The following is a 25,304-nucleotide window of genomic DNA, read 5'->3' as shown; positions in this document are numbered from 1 at the left end:
CAAAATTTTCAGTGATGTACAGGGGGAGTCAAAGCTTTGCATGCTGCTACTGGATTAGACCCTTGAAAGTTGTTTGTGAGTTTCCTGTTGCCAGCCCGCACTTTTTTAGACCACGTCAGATAGTTAGTCCGTAAATAAATTCATCAGGTTTGCAGAAATTCAGCATACAAAGTTCGTTTTTCAAAACCAATTAAATACTGTTTTTCACTGACCTGACAGTTTCGAGTGTCTTGGGCGACACTCTTCTTCAGAGTGAGCTATGTCCACACATCTCCGACGAATTTCGGCCTGTAGAGGGCGTACTACTCGCGGATTAATTGGTTTTGAAAAACGAACTTTGTATTCTGTCAGATAGTAATCTTACAGAAATAATTCATTATTTTGCCATTTTATTGAAAAAGTATTTTTTCTATTTATGATAGTCTCTGTGTAATTAAATACCTCCTGCAAAGTGCATAGAGATAAATAAACTAAATAAGCTGTAGTATATTGACCTGTCATTTTCTTGCCTTCCATATTTTGTTGATCACAATTTAAAATTCTGATCTGTGTTAAATAATTTAAAATGTTAAAAAAATAATGAATAAAGAAATATTCACCTGGGCTGATATTCATAAAACCACGCTAGGCCTAGTTGACAGCTAAAATTGACTTTAGCAAGCTGCTAAGCCTAGCTGATTGCTAATTCTTATTCATAAAACCCAGTTAGAGTTAGCAACATTCTAAAATTTTGCCAAAACTTAGAGTTGATCTGGGGCAGCGCTAAGTCACTAGTTGACAACTAGTCTTAATGATTTTGAACTAAGTTTGACATGATTTATTGTTTTAATTTCATATTAACTGTTGTCAATTAAGAAAAATAATGTTCTCAGAATATTCTGTTTCTGAGGTCTTCAGTGTGTTTTACACATAAGAAACTGTCTTAAAACACACAACAAATTTAGGGTGAATGAATAAACATTGAACTAAGCCAGTATTGTTTAACCAAATTTGCACAAGAAAAATGATTATGATATAGCAAGTAATCTTTAGTTAAGCAGATATGTTCAATCGAAGCAATTCTGTTCAATTGTTTGATACGTAAAATATATATTTTGGAGACATGTTACCAATGTTCTCTTTGGTAAAGATGCATGACTTATTTTCAATAACAAATTATATGTCAATTTGATAAAGATAAATCATGCTTGGCTTTTGTCAGGACAACAAGCAAGATATATCATATGCTATTAAATTATCTAATATTATTTACACAGTGTTGCTCATGAAGCTAAATGAGCAGCGTTAAGTGGATGCATGTTGTTTTCTATTTGATGAAGCAATATAGTATGTATAGTATGTTTTTACAACAAACCAAGGACTTAACATGTATATGAACTTTACTTGTTCAGAGTATCTTTTTTAATTTAATTTGCCGTAACAACCTTGTAGGCCTATATAGCTTACAAAATACACATGTAATTTTATTAACGAAATCTCAATGAAGACCATCAGCAATGAGTCATTACATTTTGATCATTTTGACTGTGGTTCAGAGCTCAAGTATAATAGACATGTATTATATAAGCCTATTGTATTAGATGTTACACAACTGTTGAAGGCCATAGCACCCAAAACACCCAAATAAGTTATCAGCTAAATATTTCTAGTTGATAGCTAGTTAGCAAAGTGTTTAGCAAGGTTTTATGAATAAGAAATTAGTTGATTGCTACGTAGCTATCAACTAGTGGATTTAGCATCTTGCTAAGCACTAGTTGGTTGCTAATTTAGCAAGGCTTTATGAATATTGGCCCTGGTCACTCAACAAAAAATATGTGATGGGAAAACTCACTATCAACTTTCAAGGGTCTTGGGCTCTCTCTTTAAAATTACAGATGGTGCTTGGTTATGATGATGTTAGCATACTGTATATATTATAGAAGTCAATGTCACTATGACATTGCAATTTTGCTACACTTGTCTCATTAGATGTTTTGTGCTGGCTACAAAAAATAAAACATGAAACTTGTTTATACTTGCAAATTTGTGTTCTGTACTACTTGTTGTGTTGTTGTGGTTTTCATACTCGGGGAGGGTGGACTCCATCAATGACTAAATTGTGATGTTGTCATTGGTTTGGCACGTAAACATGAATCTTCGACAAATAATTCCAAATTTGTATTTATGTCATCAAGCAATATTTTACAGTACTAGTCTATATCTGTTGGGGTGCAAGAGTGTGCACTCTATTAATTTCACACAATTCATTTTTCTGAATAGAGTCCCTACTCATTTATTTTTGATCCTAAACTATTCGTTTTGATTGGATTTATTGTTCATTTTGATTGGGTATATTATCACTTTGAACCGACAATCTTATCAAAATGAATAGTTTCTGTTTTATTTTAACAAGTAACTATTCAAACTCATTATTTGACAAGATCATCCATTCCAATTTGAAAAGGTTATCCCCTGCCCTCGGAGAAGACAAACATATTTGATAAGAGTCTATTAATGTTTGACAACAACCTATTCATTTCTTAAAATGACAAGGCAATCTTATCAAATTTGATGTGTTGCTTGTCATTTTGATGAGAAAATCCAATTCGATTTGAAGAGAAATCTGTTAATTTTGAAGAGAAATCTGTTATGTCCCTCTCCAAATAGTCATACTTGTCAAATCTGAATAGATTCTATTCATTAAGTTTTCAATTTATGTGGACAAATCCAAGTTCTACTCACTGTTTAGACAGTTTTGTCACCCAGATCGGGCGACTTCTTCAAAGTGTCTAAACAGTGAGTAGAACTTGGATTTGTCCACATAAATTGAAAATTTGATGACTTCATACAATCCTGACGAATCTATTCCAAGATTCTATTCATTTGTGAGAAATTAAATTTTGAAAGTGCACCCCAGTGTGAAGCTTGGTTTTCACTCTTTTTTTGCACACAGGCTATAGCTACAATATTTTAGTTATATGGAACAGACTGTATATACGTGGCCTAGTGATAAGGATTCATGGATTTCACCCACACGACCTAGGATCAATTTCCTGTATTAGCCTGTTTTTTATTCTATCCACTTTTGAACTAAAAATTGTTTATTTTTATGTGAAAGTATACATATTGCACTGGGAAATATATAAGGTAGGCCCTCCGGCCAAAAGCAGGTGAAAATCACTGAGCCCACTGATACGCTAACCTGCAAGCCAACAGGGCCTATGAAATATTGTAGCAAAGTCACCAAGATGGATACTGAACATCAAGTCCTTATATTGTTAGCAGGTGTTGATTTGCAAGTTTTATAAAGTGTCACTAAATGTGGACCAGTGTGACATAGTCTGCAAACTATTCGCTGTAGAAGTAGTGATGTAACAGGATTGATTGCCATAGCGATGGGTCTACTCTATAGAGGTTATCCACTTTACTCATGTGCGACTTTTAACAAAAGGCGCTGGTTCCCGTAGTATTCCTCATTCAAACCAATTCAATGCACGACCTCGGAGTTGCCTGCATGACTTTGGCGGGCTTTTTTGAAACAGTCATGGTTTGCACATGCAGGTACTTCTTTTGAAAATCCTAAACATGGTATTGCAGTCGCTGATAGGATATGCAGCTTATAGAACACGGATAACCTCTATTCTTTAATGTATTGCCCGGCACTGTAAGCAGGCTGCACTCGCCACCTATGTCAGTGTGCAATCATAGATTGAATATGATACTGCACTATTCAAAGATACTAATCTTACAGGTGTGAGTGAAACATACATGGACTTGGCATAATGAGAAATTTCTATAGAATTATGATCCAGGTCTTTATCTCTATTCATTGATAATCTATCATGCAATGCGGAGGAACGGCGAAACGTCTAGTACAGGGCAATATAATAGGGCTATGATAAGGAATCCTGTTATATCACTACTCCTATGGCGAATATAACATGTATTACATGTATGTGTCAATGTTACAAATGTATGGTCAGCTGGTTGGATTATCTTATTTTTAATATTTTTAATTACAGCCAAAAACAATTATTATATCAAAAAAAAACACAGCCTAAATTTGTGTGAATTGGGCTATTTCATGACTGTTTCACTTATAGGTTAATAATTGCGCATTAGTTATTTGGAGGGCATTGTGAAAAATCTAAACATTTTGCCTTTGGAACCAAGGGATATTCCGAGGTCCAAAGCAAAATGTTTAGATTTTTCACAATGCCCGCCATATAACTGATGCAAAGTTATTAACCGAATTCATAACTGTCATTTTTAACTCACCACTCAACCAAATCTCAAGAGTTTATTCTCTGAAATTTGTTGAAATAAACAATTTTTATCAAAACTTATATTTCGCCCTTCAAAAAGTCGAACAGGCTAAAACGGACTTACCAATTACAGCACTGCGCAATCACGCTGTGTGCAAATATGGTAGTTGCGTGCGTGTGAAGTGTTCCAGCGCAACAGATGCGCACGCCGAAGTCATTGTACCGCAGTAAGCATACGCGGAGGTCATTGATGAATATCAATAACCTCCGCGCCGGTGCGCGTATATCATCTAAAGAGCAAAACTGATTGGGACGCACATATGGCGTAATACCCGGAGGTTATGAATTCAGTTTAGAAATGCGAAGGAATTGTTTATTTTGTGTTATAAATTCAGGATGTCAAAATTCTGAAAGAATTTCCAAAATTTGGATTGGTATTCTTAAGTAGAGTGAAAACGTTTTAAATTTCTTTATTTTCAAAATAAAGGGCTGATCAAAAAATTTCTTTTTTGCCGAAGTTGGGTGCTTGAAAAATATGTCTTATTTCTAAAACTGGGTACTTCCATAATGGATAGAGATTTGCAGTGGTGTAGCTATGGGGCAAGAGTGGGCATGTGCCCTGGGCGTCACATCTTCGGGGGCACCAAATCGGCCAATTCAGCACCTCCTAGATCGCTTCTTTGTCCCCTCCAAGCATTGAAAGTCAATATTTTCACAATCTTTGCATGCATTTCAACATAAATAGTCATTTGAAACACTGTTTTAAGACCAAAATTCAACTTGGGTCTATACCATTCAACAACAGTTGTAAAAAGAATATGATTTCATACAAGAAACAAATTTCACATTGTACATCGTACAATCCGTTTATTGTAAAGATGAATTTACATTATTGTTTGAGTTGACAAGAAGTATAAATCAATAAATAGAAGAAAAAAGTGTCAGAAAAGAGTCAACTTGGTACAAATATTTACACACATTGAATAGTATACACATATACATTCAAAAGCACCTGCTCATTTCCTATATTGGTTAGTGCAAGAAAGCCCCATCAGCAATAGCTGCCAGGTGTCACTGTTTGATTTGATTGAAGGAAACAGTTGATATAAAATCAGCTCGCATACAAGATTCCAAGCAATAGCTGCCAGGTGTCACGGTTTGATTTGATTGAAGGAAACAGTTGCTATAAAATTAGCTTGCATACAAGGTTCCAAGTAAAATATAGTGCTGTGTCGGACGTAAGTCTTTGAACAATGTAGAATGCAAAAATTGTCTATTATGTCTGTAGGGTAGCTATTCCGGGCAGGTTCTTAGCTAGGATTTGACAAGTGCCCGTCATGTTCACCAAAACTGATTGCTACACAGCAGCTGAAAGGAGTATCCCATCATACATTGCAGAATATCTGCTTGCTCCATAGCAAATGTATACAAAATATAAACAAGAGCCGCTTAGATATTGAGAGCTATTAATAGATTCACAATACTCTATGGGTGATATTTTTCAAACAAAAGTCTAAGCTTCCCTGATTTAAGAGAGTAATTGAAAGTTGAAGTGTGGGATTTTGTGTACATTTTCTATGGCACAATCAGTTCTATAATGGTACTACAAAGCATAATGGGATACTCCCTTCAGCTTCTGTGTGATTGCTATTTTTATAACCTTGATTTTTAGTTGCGTCTTGTTTTGAGCTCACAGAGCTTATTCAAGCATTATTTTTAGAATTTAACTTTGCCTGTACCAGGAGCAAACTACCTGTCCAAAAGGATGGGTGGCTAGCTAAGACACTGATTGCAGGTATCGCCTACTTGAACAAACATCTTGATAAAATTGATAGGTCTTTATTAACAAACATTGTAATTACAAACGATGGATAGCATGAAACATGAAATAATTACCGTATTTCAGTCAAATAGTCGCCCCCCCCTCAAATAAACGCCCCACCACTTTTTTCAACCAAGATGTTTCAAAAATGCTGATATTTCCATGCTATCTTATGTAGTAAGCTTACCAAGTTACCCACATGGTAGATAATAGCGTCAATAATTGGCAAAAATCTGGATTGGAAACCTGGAAATGAACCAGAAGTCAGTGTTTTTAGTTCATATTTCGTCATTTTAGCGTTTTTTATCATTCTAAAATTGACCTTGAATAAACGCCCCCCTTGAGAAAATGTAACACCCCCGGGGGCGTTTATTTGACGACATACGGTATGTACATTGAAAATAAAAACACAAAAATGCAGGAACTGCAGTCGATCTTTGTATTTCAACCAGGCCTGTACACAACTGTGAGGTGTGGAATTTCCAAGATCTGGAACTTTTCTCAAAAACAATATCACTTACTTGCAGAAAGTGGATTTTACCCCCATATCAGTACTCAGTATTATAATTTGGGCCACCTGCATATGCCTGATTTTGACTCACATACTTACAAATGGAAAAATAAGACAACTAAATTACACACAAAATAAAAGCACAAAATTATAGTTGGCAAATACATGTATTTGAGTTGCATAAATCATGATATAAGTTGTGAATGATCAATGCAAGCATGCATAAGTTGTATACTGTATGTTTCGTATGTAAAAACACCACTTAATAATTGCCCCTTATGGTTAGATTCAGAGCGTTTAAAAGTAGTCTCTGGCACATTTATGTGGTCAAGTACATGTTCTGTATCTAGATTAACTGTTGTTTTGTATATTAAAGGGGTCTGTTAATTGGTCAGTGTCTCCAGGAGGTGTCTCAGAATTCATTGCTAAGCATTTTCACTCCTGTAATTTCATAAAGCAAAATTTACATCTGTTTAGAAGGCCAAACAATAAGCATTCATTGATGATGTGTTACATGTACTGTTTTCAGTCTCTGAGATGTAACAAAACTTTCATTACAAATGTATTGAAAATTGAAATAAAATTGAGATATTATAAGATACATTATTACAAATAATTCATTCAAACATGATAAAAAGTCTCAATTTTAACACATACTATAGCCCTCTACAGGCCAGTCTTTAGTTCAACATCTTTGTAGGGGATTTTCCATTGCAATAAACATTGTGTTTTCAGTTCTCCACAGTGATTTTCCGTTCATGGTCGTAATTTTCCGCTTCATGAATTTGTTCTCCTTCTCAAAGTTTCCTGCAGTAAAAGCTGTAGAAAGTCACTGTAGGAGATGCTGGAAAAATACCAACAAGACGTCAGACTATTATAGTCTGACCTAAAAGTTTTCATCAACTATAGGTACAACTATGGACTTAACACAAAGGTAATCAGCAAACTGCTGCTCTATTTTGTGAACCTTACTAGTACAGGGTGTATCAAAATGATTGGTACCGTCAGTTTTCAGTGTTTATGGACAGGACTGCTACATCACAATGCAACATAGGATGCACCTAATTTGTAGAAAAATAATGTGAACGATTATAAACTACAAATTGAGGCAATTTTACTGTGATCCAAAGCTGCATTTGGAAGCAGCAGGCTTGTCAATAAACATGAAAACAGATGGGTACCAATCATTTTGATACAACCTGTATATGGCAGACATCAAAACATTGTGCATTACACATGCACTGCAACAATGTTTCCACTTTGAAAAACAGTTCAAACCACCTGAGTTTCTTTGTTCTGTGGAAGGTAGGAGTAAGCCCATGGGAATCGACTATAAATGAGGCCTGAGTCAAACGTTCAACGTATTAGTGAAATGAAAGTAGTAGCACAAGTGTATAGGAAAAGCAATGGGCTATTCCAGCCGAAATCCATATACCCCTATGGAAGACATAACCTTAATCTCCCACACATGGAGTCTCCCATTCAGGCAACCCCATTTGAAATTCACACAGAAATTCACAGACATGTCTTCCATAGAGGGTGTTTAAAAGTGGAAGCCCCACTTTTGGTCCAAGTTCCTTAGGGAATTAGTCAAGGTTAAAATGTATCCATGTAAATTCTGTTCTGTCTGTCATCAGAGTAACAGGTTTAAGTCAGTTCTTCTGTGGAGAACTGGCCAAGTGGGGCTTCCTGTTTAAACTGGAAGAGCCCAATTGATTGGCGAGCAAGGTCATGAGGTGTGAACACTGGTACCTGCCTCATACAAATTCAATCACTCTCAGAGGGCACCTAGGCAGAGCTAGGAAGATAAAATTCAATGTATAATTAATCTATGATTTGTTCACTAAGCTTGCAACATTTTCACAAATGGTTCATACCCCACTTGTTTCAGCAGAGCTAGTCTATCATATCATGTGCATGTTCCACAGGTGTAAGTGACCACAGATAAAAAAAAACTCTAAAATTTAGAAAGCTCCTATTTCTTTGTATAGATCAAATGCAGAAAAAGGGCTGAAAATAAAATTTAAAAGTCAGAATTCAAATTTAAATTTGCACTCTCACACCCCTGATTTACTTTACAACTTTTACAAAATAAATAAAATAATAACATTATGTACACATTATATGCTCAATGTATCAGAACAACTTACAAAAATATCTATATTACTCTAAGTGATGTTCAATTAAATGTAGAAAGTATTTTGTCTACTTCCTATATCACCCATTTAATAATTACACTAAATAACCTGCAAAAACAAAATATTTTCCAAACTGTTTGAAAAACATTTGTTAAAATGTTATAAAATGTTCAACTTGAACAAAACTTATAAAAGTGGGGCTAGTATTAAAAGATTAGAAAAATGAACATTTTAAAACATTCTGTATGAAAAAAGCTGCCAAAATGTTTGAAAAAATATGTTACCGACAAATTCTATTACTGAATTCCACTGCCTTGTATGGAATAAAATTATGACATGTACATCCTTTTTACTCTATACTAACTTCATGTTAAACACCTGATACTTAAAATGTTTCTTTTAAAGTACACAATTTTAAAGTGTCTGACCCATTTTATTTTCCACTGCACTCACGCACAGCTACCATGGCAACACTGTCAAAAACATTCATATACATGTAGCACTCATGGTGATCACCTCCTCTCACCAATTATAGGTGTGGGTGCTTAGATACTTTTTGAATTATTTTATTTTCTTGATGCTTTATCAAATCAAATGGTAGAAAAGGAATTTATAAACCAGAGGTGTGAGAGTTCAGCTTTTTTGCTGATTTTAGCTATTTTTATTACCAAAATTTACGCGTTTTCTTTTATTTTCAGCCCATATTTGGCGTTTTTACCCTGATTTTACACTGTTTTTCAGCTATTTTAGTAGTTTTCCTCTTTTTTTGTCCGAGGCCTCTCACACCCCTGATAGACGAGTTATATAAAACAAATATTGAATGTTTTGTTCGTTCAATGGAAGAAATAATTTTATTCTGTGAAATATGGAACTCATAAACAGTCAATATCAATGCCCTAGTGTGATGATGTTGGTATAAAAAAAGCAGGAAAATCACATTTTTAAGAATGTTACATCTTATGTTTGTTATTATTTGATGAAATATAATCACCGAATATTGGGGAATGTATGAATGGGGCTCATTAATAGAAATGAGGGCACAATTGTTGTTTATGCCCTCGGCTCTGTAATCAATCATGCCCTCTATTCTATTAATTACACAAATGCTATAATTCTCACAATTTTCCTGCACATGACAAAGCATGCAATGCAAAATATGACTACATGTATGGGTAATACAAAACTAGAATTTTGCATTCTTAACGCAAAGTGTCTACCACAATGCATCCACTTTGATGAGCGTTGTTGTAAAAGATTTGTGAACATAGAAAATATTTGAAAAAAAAATTGAAAATAAAAAATTTGAACAACAAATATGCAAATTAGCTCATTATCATAATAACAAATATGCAAATTAGACCCAAAATATCCTAGAATATCCAATGTCAATACGCCTATCCATTCAAGAGCTACAGCATCCTGAGGTACAGACAAATGTTCGGACATGGCAAAAACAGTCTGACTCGGAGTGGAAAGTGGAGGATTAAAAAACATGTTTCAATTCTTGCGTTTCACAATACGATGTACCACCAGCGGTTGCTCTTGGCAGTCAAATTTTAGACTCCAGAGTCAACATCGCCATTCTAGCTGCTATTGAATTTACGCGATAATAAATATGTTGAAAACAGCTCCACGAACGATTCCCTGTGATCAATAGATAGAAAATGGATCTCTTATAATTGTAAATAATGTTGTTTTAGTGTGCATTCGCATGTAACATCATTATAATGACATTAAAACCCACAATGATGTACATTGTATATTCCTGTATTGTATTTGTATTACGCAGGCTTTGGATGTCGACATTTTCCCATGATGCACTGTGTATTTTGGCCTCGACCCAGCGACCGCTGGATGCACATCGTATTGTGAAACGAGAATACTAATACTTAGTTACCAATACTTTCTGTTTGCATAAAAAGTAAAGAAAGTGTTAGCAAAATATTACACCAATGCTCTTGAGAATGTAAAACAGGAAAGAGTTGTTTTCCAAAGTAAGATAAAAAAATGTAAATGTACCTGCATTTATCATTTTTTTTGAATTTTTCAAACTTGTAGTTGGCCCCTGAATATCACCACAGCATGTACTGTATACGCTGTTATATTTACAAGGGTTTTACTTTTGAGAATTTGTGAGTGGACATGCAGGCCCGAAAATAACAACATGCAAAATTACAGTTTTAATATAAAGTCACTTTCCACTTGCATAACTGAAATAAACAACTCCCACAATTCCAAAAATCACAAAAAAATCTGTACGCGAAAATAACAGCTTATACAGTATTGCCTCAAATATAAGATGAGGTGACCGGTGAAGTCACATGTTTACATTCAGAGCGCCCTCTGTTGATTCCCACAGGGCAAAATAATACCCAGTTAGCCCCAGTATCTATAATAGCAGAACATCTTTTCAAAACACAACTTACAAAATCTTTGTTTTAATTTTGTGATATGTAGCTTGTGGCACCAGTAATCAAGTTTGATAACGATTTAGGTATTATTTGCTTTGAAACCTAAAGTTCAAAAGAAATGTCTCCTTTGCTTGGCAGTTGTCCACCTCAGACCAACAGAGGGCATATCGAATGTAAACAAATGTTACCTCAAAAATATCACAGAATGAACATATCATCAACAAGAGAAGATGTCTGAATATAAATGTACTGTACTGGTGGTTGTCACTACTATTAAGGAAAATTCAATACAAAATGAATTCTTTTGTGGCAGTTCCCCAATTATTTACCTACTTTCTTCCCATGCAAGAAACCCTTCTTTACCATTGCATGAAATTGTCTTCTTGGTCTCTCATCTTGGCAGAAAATATTGCTGACATTCATACAAATTATAGCATATTTGTAACCTGCTCCCACAAAAATAATGTAAAGTTGTCAAGTATAATATTTTTTTAAAGCAAATTCATTTGGAATGTTAGTTTCCACTGATAACATTTTTGTGAAATTCCAAGAAAAAGGAAGGTGTTAGACTCACATTTCTAGTTACGTTTCACCACTACACTAGTGGTTTCAGACTGGCAACTCACATTTTACTGTTTCCTTTTATAGGCGACAGGAGCTGCCATAGAGGGTGTGTTGAGTTGATCAAAGATATTACTGAGTGTATGGGAAACAGTCAGATGTGATGGGTTGCCAGTATAGTGAAACCACTGGTGTAGTGGTGAAACATCACTAAACTGTGAGTCTCACACTGTATTATTTTTCTTGGATTGTACAACAAAATACTTATCAGTTGTCAGGTATAAATTAAATAGAAAACAATGAAATTTTGATTCTTGATGACAACGCTGACATGTTTGGTATGATTGTGAAGCTTATAAAATAAGGAATTCACTTCTATAAGGGCTCATATTGAAATACCCTACCACGTTTTAACACAGAAAGAAGGCAGGATTCCCCTCGCTAAGCGCGTGCCACAGGAAAGCTCTGTCATAAAACTGATGGATTATATGCATCAGTGATACACCCTGCCCAGGATTTTAACAAAAGAAGGCTAACACAGGAAATCTGCAGGATGGCGCACACCTTCCTGTGTAAGGGAATTTCAATATGAGCCCTAATATCTCACAAAGTTATTTTGTCAACTTTATGTTCATTGTGTGAGGGTAGGTCACATTTAACTGCTGCACATAATTAACATCAATCTACCACCATTTTTAAGTTACTGGTAAATTAATTTTGATCTGTGATGTTGGCATCTTTTCTTGATCTTCCTTCTTCTTGATTTGAAATCTTGCTTGACGAATCTTGGTGCTTAACCACTTATTGAAGAGTGTCTGAAAAAAATAAAATAATTAAAAAAAAATGTAACTTGGTGTATGATCACTGGTGATTATCAGAACACTTGATTAGGCAATTAAATGTGCAATGTACAATTTAAAGAAATCTCTGAATTGCTCTACCAACAAACGAATCACTACTACACTAGTTGGATAAAGGAAAGCATCAAGGAAATTATAAATACAAAATACTATATTAAACGTCAGAGACAAAGAAATTAGCTTGCATCTGACGATCAATGTATGGCTGTGATTGGTTAGTAGCACATAAAAGGGAAGTTGATTCATCTGGTGCCTTTATCGGAGAAAGGGAATCAGAGTCAATTTTGAACGATGTCGGTACATGTACTTTTATAAGGCAAAAATCAACTTTTTTAGGCATTGTTGACATGGTCTCAGAAAGTTTCCTATTTCTAAGACCTAGCTTTGGAGACGGTTTGCATGTTTGAAAGTGAAAAACTAACCATATGCAGGCATGCTGTCATCCAGTCCGTTCAGAAATTTCAATCTTCACAACAACTAGTAAACAAACCCACTCTGACATGTGATGTCAGAAAAGAGTTTCTTTATCTCTGGCTCCTATATAGGCCACTAACCCTATAACAAACCTAATTTTATCTCTCTGGCTCAACAAATCTCACACTGCCCCCTTTTCAGGTGGAATTCCTTTGAGAGAACCACAGTAAAACAAAGCTGTTGGAGGCTATTATGTTATCCATATGAGCCCTACACATAAATAGAATACATCTTACCCAAGGTCTAATTCCATTGCCAGCAATACATGGATACTTCTCATACATAGTTCTGCCGATAGATTGGTACACAATTGACGAGCTCTTTGTGTCATGGAAATCTGAACTGTCATAAATGTCTAATAATGGCTGGTAGAACTGCGAGGATTCCTTACAGAATTGCGACCACATCTTGCCGCTATGGACATGGCCATTTTCCAGGGCATATTGTACGCTGCTTGAGAAGTTTGGTAATGTGACAGGGTATGATAACATTGAAGCCACTATTTCTGCTGATAGATTTGTCTGTGTTACTGAAAGAGAAGAAGCAAGTATTAAAGTGATGATTAGATATTACATAGCTCTTGTACAAAGTTTAAATTTTGTAACATTCAAAAATGAAAGTACAGCAAATATGCAATAAGGTACTGCCTCTAAGCCATTTTCACACTGATGTGGCAGTGACGTCACTATGCATTTCATTGGGCACAGCCTCAAATCACTAGCGTTTGCTCAAAGTGCTGGTGTACACATGCACACGCTTAAAGACGTCGCATAGACACACAAGTGAAACAGCTGCTTCAACGCATTAATGTCACTGCCACATCATGGTGAAAAATGGTATACAATCCTAATCAGGCATCTAATTGAATGTGGCTCGTTATCAGCTTGAAAAAAAAGCAACATGCCTATTTCAATATTCGCATTTCAATAAAAGCCCTAATACACACAAAGACTACCATTATCTTACCAGTTTTGGGTGAGTGTGTTCTTGGAAACTTGTACATTCTTGTAGCGGATTTAGGTACAATGAGCTGACTTGATCCATCTGTGCCTGATGCCGATGATGAAGCAAATGCACCAGTTCCTATTCCAGGCATATGCTGTAGTTGTTGAAAATGACTTCCCACTTCTTCACTGTAAAGAGAACAAACAACAAAAGAGTTTCAACTTTGAATTATTTAAACTTTATCTCAACACAAAATCGCTCACTTATGCTTGAGTATCCACAGGATTAGGTTAGCGTTTGTGATTCAAGTCTGCCACTGCAAAATCCAACATGGTGTACCTCTCAACTTGAGACAAGACAGATTATATAGTGATTAGCATCTAGCAAAATTATGAAGAGGAAAAGTGATTGATTAAGAATTACGTATACGGACAACGGACATCATTTATACAGATCCGCTATCTAGTGGTATGACTTTCATATGAAGATTGTCTATGCTATGATACCTTAATGTAACATTGGAAGGATATCTCTTTGTTGTTTACATTATTCCATTACACTGAAATACGGTACAATCTTTTCAGTGTGTTACCTCATACATATAGTGTAATTTGTTGTTGTCTCTGAACATTCAATCCACAATTACACATAATACACTTATCCAGAATTTTCACTTATCCATCCAATGCTTGGTCCCACGGCTGGATAAAAGACATACTGTATTTGTTTGATAATATACTTAGGTCTTACCTTTGTTGTGGTATCATTGCACCTTGCAACCCTGACTGGCTGCCAGAATCATCAAGTTCTCCACTAGTCCCAAAATGATCCTCATAAAAATCATCCTCATGAGACAAGGGTGCCATCACATTATTATCTACAACATCATCACAAACCATGTGATCCAAGAAGGTGTCATCTTTTTCCACATCATCATTGTCTACCACATCATGAACCTCCATCTTAACATTAGCAGGTGGGTCTGTCACTGAGGTTTGTACAGGTTCTACAGGTGTGTTTACATGCATATCACCTGGTGTTTCACTTACAGTACTCTGCATATTGTTCGACACAATATTGGTATTTTGTTGTTCATGCACTGCTCGCATAACTGCCTTTGTTCTTTGTTGCTGCTGATGTTGCACCACATGCTGAACTCCAATGGTTTTATTTGCATGATGTGCTGCATGTAAATGTGATGGTATCACAGAATTGTTTGGACTTGATTTTGCATGTTGATTTGTATTGTGATTATTTCTGCTTCTAATACTAAACACCGGCTCTCTTGTTGGTCCTTCCTCAATGCAACTCTGCACTGCAATCTCTGCTGTGTGGATAGTTGGCAGTCCGGTGTCACCTGCTATACATCTCTCTCCAGGCTTTTCACAGACACCCCCATGTCTGTAGGCTTGTTGGAGGTTGCGTGTGGCATAGTATTGGGGTCCTGATACATCTGTTACATCTTCTAGTTTGACCAGGATCTCACAGCCTGTTTGGACTGCTAATGCATGGGCCTGAAATTCAAATTGAAAATGGTAATTTGTACATGTACTTTGTTGATCTCTTTACCTACAAATTTACCTGTACTTGTCTCAAATGAAGGGTTGCATGCAGGGTCTTAGACAGCCATCTGTCTGGCCGTCATTTTAGACGGCCAGTTTGCTCCTGGGACGGGCAAAATTAATGCCTTTGACAGATGCTATATTATAAATTGTATGTTCTGAGAAGCTAATTTTTAGTAGACCCAATTTGTAGAACAAGGCCATATCAGCACATATTTGAACTCTTTGAACCCCCAATGGGCTATAGATGTCTGGTAAATGTTTTAAAGGTCAAATAAGGACAGGCAATTTTATTCAAATGACGGGCAACCCTCAATTTCTAGCTAAGACCCTGGTTGCATGATTAACACTAATTATCATAGCCATGACAATATAAGGATAAGCAATAGTAGGAACTTTCAAATATGACTTGGTGAGTGTCAACTAATGATGAATAACTATATAACACAAGATAAACACAGCACAAGAAATAAGCCCCCCTCTCAACATTTTGTCATATCATTGTAAGGTTTCATTTTGTATCAATAAACTTTGAAATAATTATATGACTGTTACTAAGTGTTGTGTGAAAATGAAAGATGTCCATGACTTCAGGGCTGAATGAGCCTAAATTGAAGGCAAAAACTGCCCTTTACAAAGTCACTCATTTCAAGGCCACTGGGCAAAGATAAAGAAGGGCACCATGCAAGGCAAAAATATGATAACATTAACATACATGTATGCAAAACATGATATGAAAACACCTGTGAGTATGAATATATGGATACATGTACATGTAGGTCAAACAAGTTGTTAATTATTGTCAATATTAATATTTTGCAACATTTAAAATGAAAACATTTAACACTGGAGACACCCTATTGCATTTCCTACAACTTGAGAATAAGTCCTCAAAAGTTTGAAATTTGTAGTTAATAATTTGTAATTGTGTATGACTATGAATTTTTCTTGGAATTTAAATTTATTCTGCTTTTATAAAACATGAACATTGCTGAACATTAAAATTAAAGACCCATTCAGTGATCCCAGTGCAAGTGTAAAAAAAAATAAAATTGTTTATAAATTGCTTAAAAGTGAAGGATAAGCCATTCAAATTGTCATTTGGTATTTTTGAAATGACAAATTTGGCAAAAAACGAAGAAAACAGCAGTACTGATGAAGTTGAAGTGCCATTCAAATACACGTAGCTAATTTAGATACATGTACTGTCCGTATCTAAAGTACAGATTTGTGTAAAATGTCTTATTTTGTCTTAAATACACAGCTTTTGGCTGAACCACTCGTAGGCTATGTTAGCACATCTATGACAATGACAAAGGTACTGAAATCTGAATTGTGATGATTTTTACGATCGTCCGGATGAGCAAATCACTGAATGGGCCTTTAAGTAGTACTGCAATACAAAAAAACATTTACAGTGTAGTACGGATATTCATTCCATGTGTATATATTACTAGATTTCGCGGTTCTCGGGTTTGGCGGTTCTCGTGATAGACCTATCTCTAATTACCTAACACCCGTTACCCATAACACTTGTCCTGATTTTTCAAACTACTACGATATACGTCTCTCAATGATTAAGACACAACTACATTGTATCAACTCTGTTTTGTATAGATGTGACGCTTACTTCGGAACCCATAATCTGAAAACCCATCGTTCGCCTCTTCCAAGCCCTGTCCTGCTACCACATCGGAGGACCCAAAAATACACCCGAAATTCTAGTAGTGTCTGGATGTAGGCCGTCAATTCAATTGGGAGAAATGTGAACGCAAACGGGTTATACATGTATAGGCCGTTCCATAACTGATGATTTTTATGTTAATCGTGTCTTTAAAATAGGCCTATTGGTCATTGATACTCCGCGATATCGCTCAGCGCGTACGCGATATCGCACCGCACGAACGCGATAGCGCGCGAACGTCGTGTACGCGAGAACGCGATTGCGCGCGGACAGAGGGACGGACGGACAGACACTCTGTGATTAGTATTATGATATGTACAAGTGTACTTTGTGAAAATAGATACGGTAGTAAACATCATGGACGTACCTTTTGAAAAATAGACTTCCTCAAACTCTCCTTCACCCATTCCCTAAGCTCGTAGTTCTCTATATACCTCATTGTCTTTGCTTGTTTCGTTGTAGGGCTACATGTATAAAAAAGGATTTAAAATATGCATGAGTTGAAAAAGGAATATGCTTGTACAGGTATGAGAGGAAAAGAAAAGAGGAAAATGTGACAAAATAGACAACATTGATTATAAATTCAATGACATCAAATTAAACTCAAAATTAACAAAAATAAAATAACATTCAATGAAAATGGATAGGAAATTAAATAAAAGTAGAAAGATTTGAGTCAGATACATGTATACCAACTTGATGTGGGGAACAAGACAAAGACAAGATAAAAACTAATGCAGTTTGTAACCCATGGTGGTTTACACTGACACTTATCTTGACCTTTGTCTTGTTCCCCACATCAAGTTAGTATACCTGGCTTGAATCTTTCCAGGGTCAGAAATTCGGCGAGAATCCAAGAATCCATTCTCGCAAAGATTCTCGTCAAACAAGATTGCAAGAATCTAAATGGATTCTCGTAAATATTTCAGTTTATCATACAACGTTATATGGCTAGAATCCATGGATTCTTGCAAAATTCCACTGGGAGAATCCAAAAGGATTCCTGCACTTTGCTGCGAATTTCTGACCCTGCTTTCTATTTTTATACATGTATATTCTCTCTCTATGCTGTAGTATCCTCTTGTATCATCCTTTGATCCTTGATGTGTTTTGTACCTTGTCCCTTGGCGATACCATTTTAATATCTACTTTATAATAAAAGTAGTTATAAATATACCGTAAGTGAAATGAAATAATTAAATGCTATTTATTCTGTTAAAATGAAAATTAATGAAGACCACGATAAATCCAAACAGAATAAATCATATTTTATGATAATAAATGCTATTTCTTCTGTTGATAGGGAAATAATGACAAGCATACAAATTTAATCCACATTAAATAAACACCATTTTTATAATGATAATAAATGCTATTGAAACACAAAAAATAATGATGATTTCAGTGAATACACACGGAATGTTGTAATGTCTGGTTCTGTTTTCCCATAATTTGTACCTTTAATGATCTCTAAATATTGATTACTGTAAAGTACGTTAGTGTGCCTTTAACGCAGCATCGTTTAATCACACAATTTAGCTCAAGCGCAAATGTAACTTCTAATTTATTTGAGCATGCGCGATTGCGAAGTAAACAAGTTGTAAACAGCGACCTTTGACACCAATCATGGCCGCTCGCATGGCTAGTTGAATCTGCGATGGCATATCGTCTTTCACCTACATTTTACTATAGAAAGAATGACTGATTTATTCACAAACCAATGAACGAAGATGGGTATACTTGTAAATAAAGAGCCGTAAATAGTAAAGCATGTGTGTATAGAAGCGTCATTTTAGATGGTTTACCCTGCCTCCATCCTTCAAGGTTTCAGGTTTGTTTACATTTTACAAGTCACTTCGCTCGTGTGAATCTATTACTGCCAACCCAGTTTCGTGTATAGTAAATCGTGGAGTAGATTGCGGTATTTCGTCCTATATGTTTGGTGTCCACCTGAACCCAATGTAGATCCATCTGTTGGACTCTACAAATGTACACTGAATAAATTGCATATTTAGGCCTATGTAAATGGTGTTTATTTTGTTGAAATGAAAATTAAATAATTATGATCATAATACTTATATTAATACGTATTTATATGAGGAATAAATTGTAAATTTTTACCATGAAATTCTGTGGAAACAGGCAGAATAAATTGCATTTTTATAACGATAATAAATGCTACTTATTCTATTGGAAATGAAAATAATGATGATCATAATACGTACTTGTATGCTTTTAATACCGTACTCCAAGTTACTGCAGTAAGCATAGGCCTATACACTTTAAAAACTATTAAATTCTGGATATGGATGTCATATGGATGTCATATCTCATTCAAGATTCTTTTCTCTGAGAATCTATAGGTCAAGTAAAATAAATAACAATTACTGGTAACATACATTTTTCTTATTTGCTCCCTTAATTTGTTTCTAAAAAAAAGTAAAATTGTTGTGATGGTTGGTTGGTTGGTTGGTTGGTAGGATTTTCCGCCTTTAATACAGGCGCACCACAGATATAGCTGTGTCTATTTCATAAAGAAAATGTCCATTTAACATGAAGACACGTAGAAGTACCGGTACACAAAAAAAGCGTCCCGCCACCATCAGCATTGATCAGTCTTCTGTCACAATAAAAGCTTGTCCATTCAAACACGTATCCACAAAAACAACAAGTGTCAAAAGTTCATTTTCCCTATATGTGTGGAATAGGGAGACATGAAGTCCATGTACAAAGACCAGAAATTACATTTCAAATGTACACCAAGGTATTCTTCCCTAACTATTTCACTTACCATATGTCACTGTTGCCCTAAACATCTTTGAAGTAAGCTTCCTTGGTTGTATTATGTCTCTGAAAATTTATTGGTCCAAATTTGTAGTCAATTATCCTGAAATTATGTGCTGTTTGTAAGCTACACCATGCTTCAAATGGTGTTGATCAAATCTAGCTCTCAAAATGTCTGACAAAACAATCCCTAACTTTTGACCTTTCATAAAGACATGTGTTATTCTACCAATACCCCACAGAACAGAACTCACGGGTACATACCAAGTAACATCAAATGTCATCTTCGTGATATAAATTCATCCAGTCAACCCAGGACCAGGCAATCGGGGGCCTTATCTTACAACATAGTCACCACAAACAAGGACTGTTATAGGCACTCGCTTTATCCAAAGACTATTCGCGAATGGAACCAACTCGACCAGAACCTACGCACCGCACCCGACGTCAAGACCTTCAAGACCAATCTAGAAACCATCAACATCAAGACGCTGACTTCAAAGGCCCACTTTAATATTTAACCGCGACTTGCACATGACCCCCCAACGTATGCGACAACCAGAGATGGTGATTGTACGTGACAAGATAGATACAGATACAGATACAGACTGTGACTATGAGGTTGATATGATGACATTGCGAAATATGACACATCAGCAGTTGAAGCATGTGCTCACATGTGCAGGTGAATGAACATGTGGACTCTCAACCAGTCTCTTTTTCAGCATGAATTGGACTATTATATTGACTGCACATGGTAGTGCTATCAAGGCCTTGTGCATGTGTCTAAGGTCTGAAAGGTTATGATTTTGGGTCATGTTGTGAACATATACAATGGACATGTACAGCTGAATTTGTCATGTGGATATTTAGACTTTTATCAATAAAGTAAGTATAAATTGGGGATCATATTTTTCAGATATGGAATAAGGACTTTGAGTGCATTTTAAAAGTGGTATGTGTGTGGGAATTTTTATAACTGGTGTAGTTATCATGTTTTGAAATATACACACTTTGACAGCTCTCTCCGTGCCTGTTTGAATGCCTGGTTATACCATGTACCCATTTGTTCGAGCATATTCTCTAACACAAATCTTTGATTTGCGTTAGAGACCGGAGCTATATGATTTCGTGGGGCTTCCGGTACACAAAGTTGCGCTGCATGTAAACATTGATAAAATGCCAGACGGTTCACAACAAACTTTCCTAAGCGCGCCATTATAAGCTTAATTGAGTTAAACCCTACCTTTTGACATCTTTGTTACATACGATCCTCAAAAATAAGATGATATCTGGAGCCTAATTCAGCGCTGCTTACAGTGCCGCTTATTGTAGCTGTCACATCGCGGAAAATAATCTCAACCTATCAGATTATCGTATTACACGTAAATTCTGGTGATTTATGACTGGACAGTCACTTAGTAGGTATGAGATTACCTCATTCAGATAACACCTGTTATGTTTGCCGATCGATGAACCAGTCCAGGGCATATGCGGTCCAAGGCAACTCGACCACACATAAATTCGGTCCCTGTATAAAACCACGTTTTTTTTTATGTGTAAGGGCGCACCATTAGATATCAAGGGGGGGCTTGGTATATTTTTGAAAAAAAAATGTAATGCCATCTGAGCAACAAAAAAATTGCTCCACTGGCAAAAAAAATAAATTTGATGTCAAGGGTGAAAAAAAAATGTCACAGTTAGTGAAGAAAAAATAACCTAATATAGCTTTTGAATAGCAATGTTTTTCGTGAATTTGCTCATTTTTCATCATTATATAAAGCCTAATAAAAATTTCTGGTAACCCGACCGACCGTGTAAAACCCTTGCGACTCAAGTAATTTTATCCAAATATGTTCAAAATAAAAAATAATTGCTCACGACCAACTGGGTGTCTACAATGCTCCTCATCAGAAACTACATTATTGGCAAAAATATGGACGCACCATTTAGAATTCTCGGGAGGGGAGGGTATGAAATTTTGAGCAAAAAAAATCCCTACCAATACTAAAACAACCCAAAACTTCCCCACCTAACTGTGTATAAATGCATGAAATTAAAAAACAAACTTGAAAAAATTCCACTACCCCAACTTCCTACCCCCGAGAATCTAATGAAAGTGCGTCCCTTACCTCACCGTAGATAAAACAATGCGTCAACATGACCATGATGATTGTAAGGGACGCACCATTAGATTCTCAGGGTGGGGTAGGAAGTTTTTGAAAAACTTCACCCACTACATGACCAAAAAAAACACCTTTCCCCACCAAAACAAAAAAAAAAATACTTCCCCCACCTAACTGTGTATAAATGCATGAAATTAAAAAAAAAACCTTGCCGCCGCCTTCACCGTCTAGTTCAGCGGCAACAAAATTTCTTTCCCGACCCAACTTCTTACCCCCTGAGAATCTAATGGTGCGTCCCTAATTGTACCATGACTGTAGTACCAAACCATCGCTTTATGTTCACCGCTCAACTCGCAAAAGCTCACCGCAAATATTGAAAATAAGCGGATTTTCCCAGGAAATATACCATGGCAAGGTGCCGAGATGTCTAGCCGTGCACATTCTAAATAGCGTGGGAAACTGGGAATTGATTTTGATCACTTACCAAAAGCAAATGGGAAAAGATAATTGGCTATTACTTTTAGCCCGCCCACAACAGTGACCCACTGATTAAAAGTTTTTTGTTATAAAAAGTGACATTTATAAAGCCATTATAACGATCAGATCATGTGCTTTGTGCAAACTTGTATAGTGTTAATGTTGGGATCTCTGATGATTGAAGATCTGAAGAAAAGTGGTCAACACACAGACATTTTTTAATGCATGAGGCTTAAATAAAATTTGACTTAACCTGGGTGACTTTCTCCATCCCTCTCTCACTCTATTTCTGTCTCTCTCTCTCCCTTCAAACCCGGCCTTCAAAATCCCTCCCTCGATCCAGTTCTCAGGCGTTTTTGAACCCGAACTCGAGTCCCAATTTCCGCCATCGTATACACCTGTACCGATGGCTGGCTCTCTGACCTGTACGGTACCCAGGCGCGCGCCAGCCAGCATACTGACGGGGGGGGGCACGGTCAGTATCGTCCCTATTTTTACGCCCCTTCCTTTTCTCTTTTCTCACCATCTTCTCGTCGGGCTTCTCGTCCCCATTCCCGCCTCTCCGTCCCCATTTTAGGTGTTGTGTGGGGGATGGGGTCTGCCCCGACAATCAGATCCGGTGCCCCCCCCCATCATGGTCGGTGCCCCCCTCCCCCCATGTGATGAGCACGCTGCACTACTGTTTCTGTCCTCCCCCCCCCCCCCCCCCTTTCTCAAGCCTCCATCATGTCTGGCTCTCCTCTATCTGCATCTCCCGTCAAATTTGGCCGTGTCCCGTAAGTGACTTTACACCACGCCCTATTCATTTCAGGGTGCTGTAGGTGACTTATGACGGTGTATCATAGCAATAAAGACAAACAAATTAATTGGCTGTGCTCCGTAAGTGATTTTAATACACCACGCCCTATGTAGGTGACTTTAGACTGCACCCTGGTAGGCGGTACATCATAGCAATAAAGACAAACAAGTTAATTGGCTGTGCTCCGTAAGTGACTTTACACCACGCCCTATGTGAGTGACTTTTTAGATCGCACCCTGCCTGGTAGACGGTACATCATAGCAATAAAGACAAACAATGTAATTGGCTGTGCTCCGTAAGTGACTGTATACATGTACCACGCCCTATGTGAGTGACTTTCACAGAACTAATTTTGTGGCGAGTTTAGTAACATAAATTGACAATAACAAAAAGGAATTTTGATTGATCTGTTTTAAAAGAGTACAAAGTAGAGGGAATTTTTGGCGACGGAGGGGGGAGAAGCAATTGTTTGGTTGGCGAGTGGGGACAAGTGACTTTTCAGGCCGAGGGGGGGGTCAAGCGATTTTTATGGTCGTTCGGAAATTTTCCCGGGGGGGGGGGCTCATAATCATTGCACAGCCACAGCACATTGCGTCTTCTAATTAACATGGCATCTACACATAAAAACCTAAGTGGGTTTATACAGGGGCGAATTACTTTGTGGTCGAGTTGGCATGGGCCTGAGCTGGAGTCCTGCTATTCACGTGTTGTATCCATTGAACATGCGATCACCGGAAAAGAAGGGAGCGATTCTTATCACACGTGTGCCGACATATTCATGTGAGTACACTTTAAATGGGACATACTATCTGGGAATTATGCCACCAACACGTATAGTAACAGAATGGTAAGTGAAGTTAGATAGAAGGGTGTTATTTCGGGTATGTTTATCATGTTGTATTGTCATTATAATTTATGTGGTCTTACGTAATATGTTTACCCCGAAATTAGATAATGAAAGGACACTAGCCACGAATGCGAGCGCATCCGTGAGCAAATTCGTGGCTAGTGTTTCTCGAGCAAGTACCCATACACAAGGTATGGGTACATGTGACCAGGTATACATTTTCCCGTCACCGCGAAAAATACAAAAATGTCTGATCATCCTGATGTGATATCACATCGCAAACACTTTCTTCAGGAAGTTCAGCCTAGGGTTTAGACTTCTTGGGGGGAATGTTGACAAAGCCTTTCCAAAATGTAATTTTACACAGAAATGAATAGTCAATTTGCATTAACAAATTAACAAATAATATCTACCACAAGAAATAATCAATATCCAAGAACCCAAAGCATTTAAGAACCAACTCAAAGAACAAGCGCACACCATACCCGATTCGTCTTTCCCCACTAGGGGTGTTGAGTCGTATTCAACTAGAACTAGAACTAGAATATGGACCTCCCTCACCAAATTTTGAGAAGTCCGGACGATATTCATTTTACAATACTTGGTCCAACAATAAATAAAAAAGCTTACCGACGCGACTCACCTTTTTTGGCTCAGCTCCGCTGCATTCACTGAAAAACAACCTAATGGGATCACTTATATATGTGTATTGTTTATTCAAAGAATACTAGAAATTAACAGTAATAATGGCACTGACAATGGCTAGGCAAGGAAATAAAAATTTCACACCTTCCAGTTTTCACACCTCTCTTCTTCACTTTATTTACATTTGGAGCGTTTCTACTAAAAAGAAAAATTTTAAATAAAATGGTTCATATTAATGAAACGGACCATTGATAAAATGCACTTTATGATAAATTTAAGATACCATTGTTTTTATTAATTACAAACTTTGTATTTGACTGAAATTTGCATTGAAAATGAATTATTAGGAGTAAAAATAATATTATTTTCAGTGTCTTCTTTTAGAACCACTGTACACGTCTGAAGCGGTCAAAG

The 25,304-nt window shown here is 36.6% G+C and overlaps 1 protein-coding gene across 2 annotated transcripts; it reads right to left on the bottom strand.

The window, feature by feature from the left end:
- Positions 1 to 11,995: 11,995 nt before the first annotated feature.
- Positions 11,996 to 25,067, bottom strand: LOC140137817 (uncharacterized). 2 transcript variants are annotated; one of them, XM_072159602.1, is made up of 6 exons: positions 24,876 to 25,067; positions 17,580 to 17,676; positions 14,717 to 15,480; positions 13,988 to 14,154; positions 13,258 to 13,550; positions 11,996 to 12,502 (listed from the first exon to the last, which is right to left on the bottom strand). In XM_072159602.1, exons 2-6 carry the CDS (start codon positions 17,649 to 17,651, stop codon positions 12,383 to 12,385), a joined length of 1,416 nt encoding a protein of 471 aa, XP_072015703.1. In that variant the 5' UTR covers positions 17,652 to 17,676; positions 24,876 to 25,067; the 3' UTR covers positions 11,996 to 12,382. The 2 variants fall into 2 exon arrangements, with proteins under 2 accessions (XP_072015703.1, XP_072015702.1); XM_072159601.1 differs by having other exon boundaries at positions 24,889 to 25,067.
- Between the last annotated feature and the right edge of the window lie 237 nt (positions 25,068 to 25,304).

Source organism: Amphiura filiformis, chromosome 17 (assembly GCF_039555335.1).
Source record: "Amphiura filiformis chromosome 17, Afil_fr2py, whole genome shotgun sequence".
NCBI classification, from domain to species: Eukaryota; Metazoa; Echinodermata; class Ophiuroidea; order Amphilepidida; family Amphiuridae; genus Amphiura; species Amphiura filiformis.
This window is presented reverse-complemented; position numbering and strand designations above follow the sequence as displayed.

What these genes read in the sequence shown, in the direction of transcription:
- LOC140137817 (XM_072159602.1), bottom strand. Translation starts at nt 17,651, where the DNA reads ATGAGGTATATAGAGAACTACGAGCTTAGGGAATGGGTGAAGGAGAGT. An exon ending in GGAAGTCTATTTTTCAAAAG is followed by an intron (nt 15,481 to 17,579) that starts GTACGTCCATGA and finishes TTTGAATTTCAG; the next exon opens with GCCCATGCATTAGCAGTCCA. An exon ending in GCAATGATACCACAACAAAG is followed by an intron (nt 14,155 to 14,716) that starts GTAAGACCTAAG and finishes TTCTCTTTACAG; the next exon opens with TGAAGAAGTGGGAAGTCATT.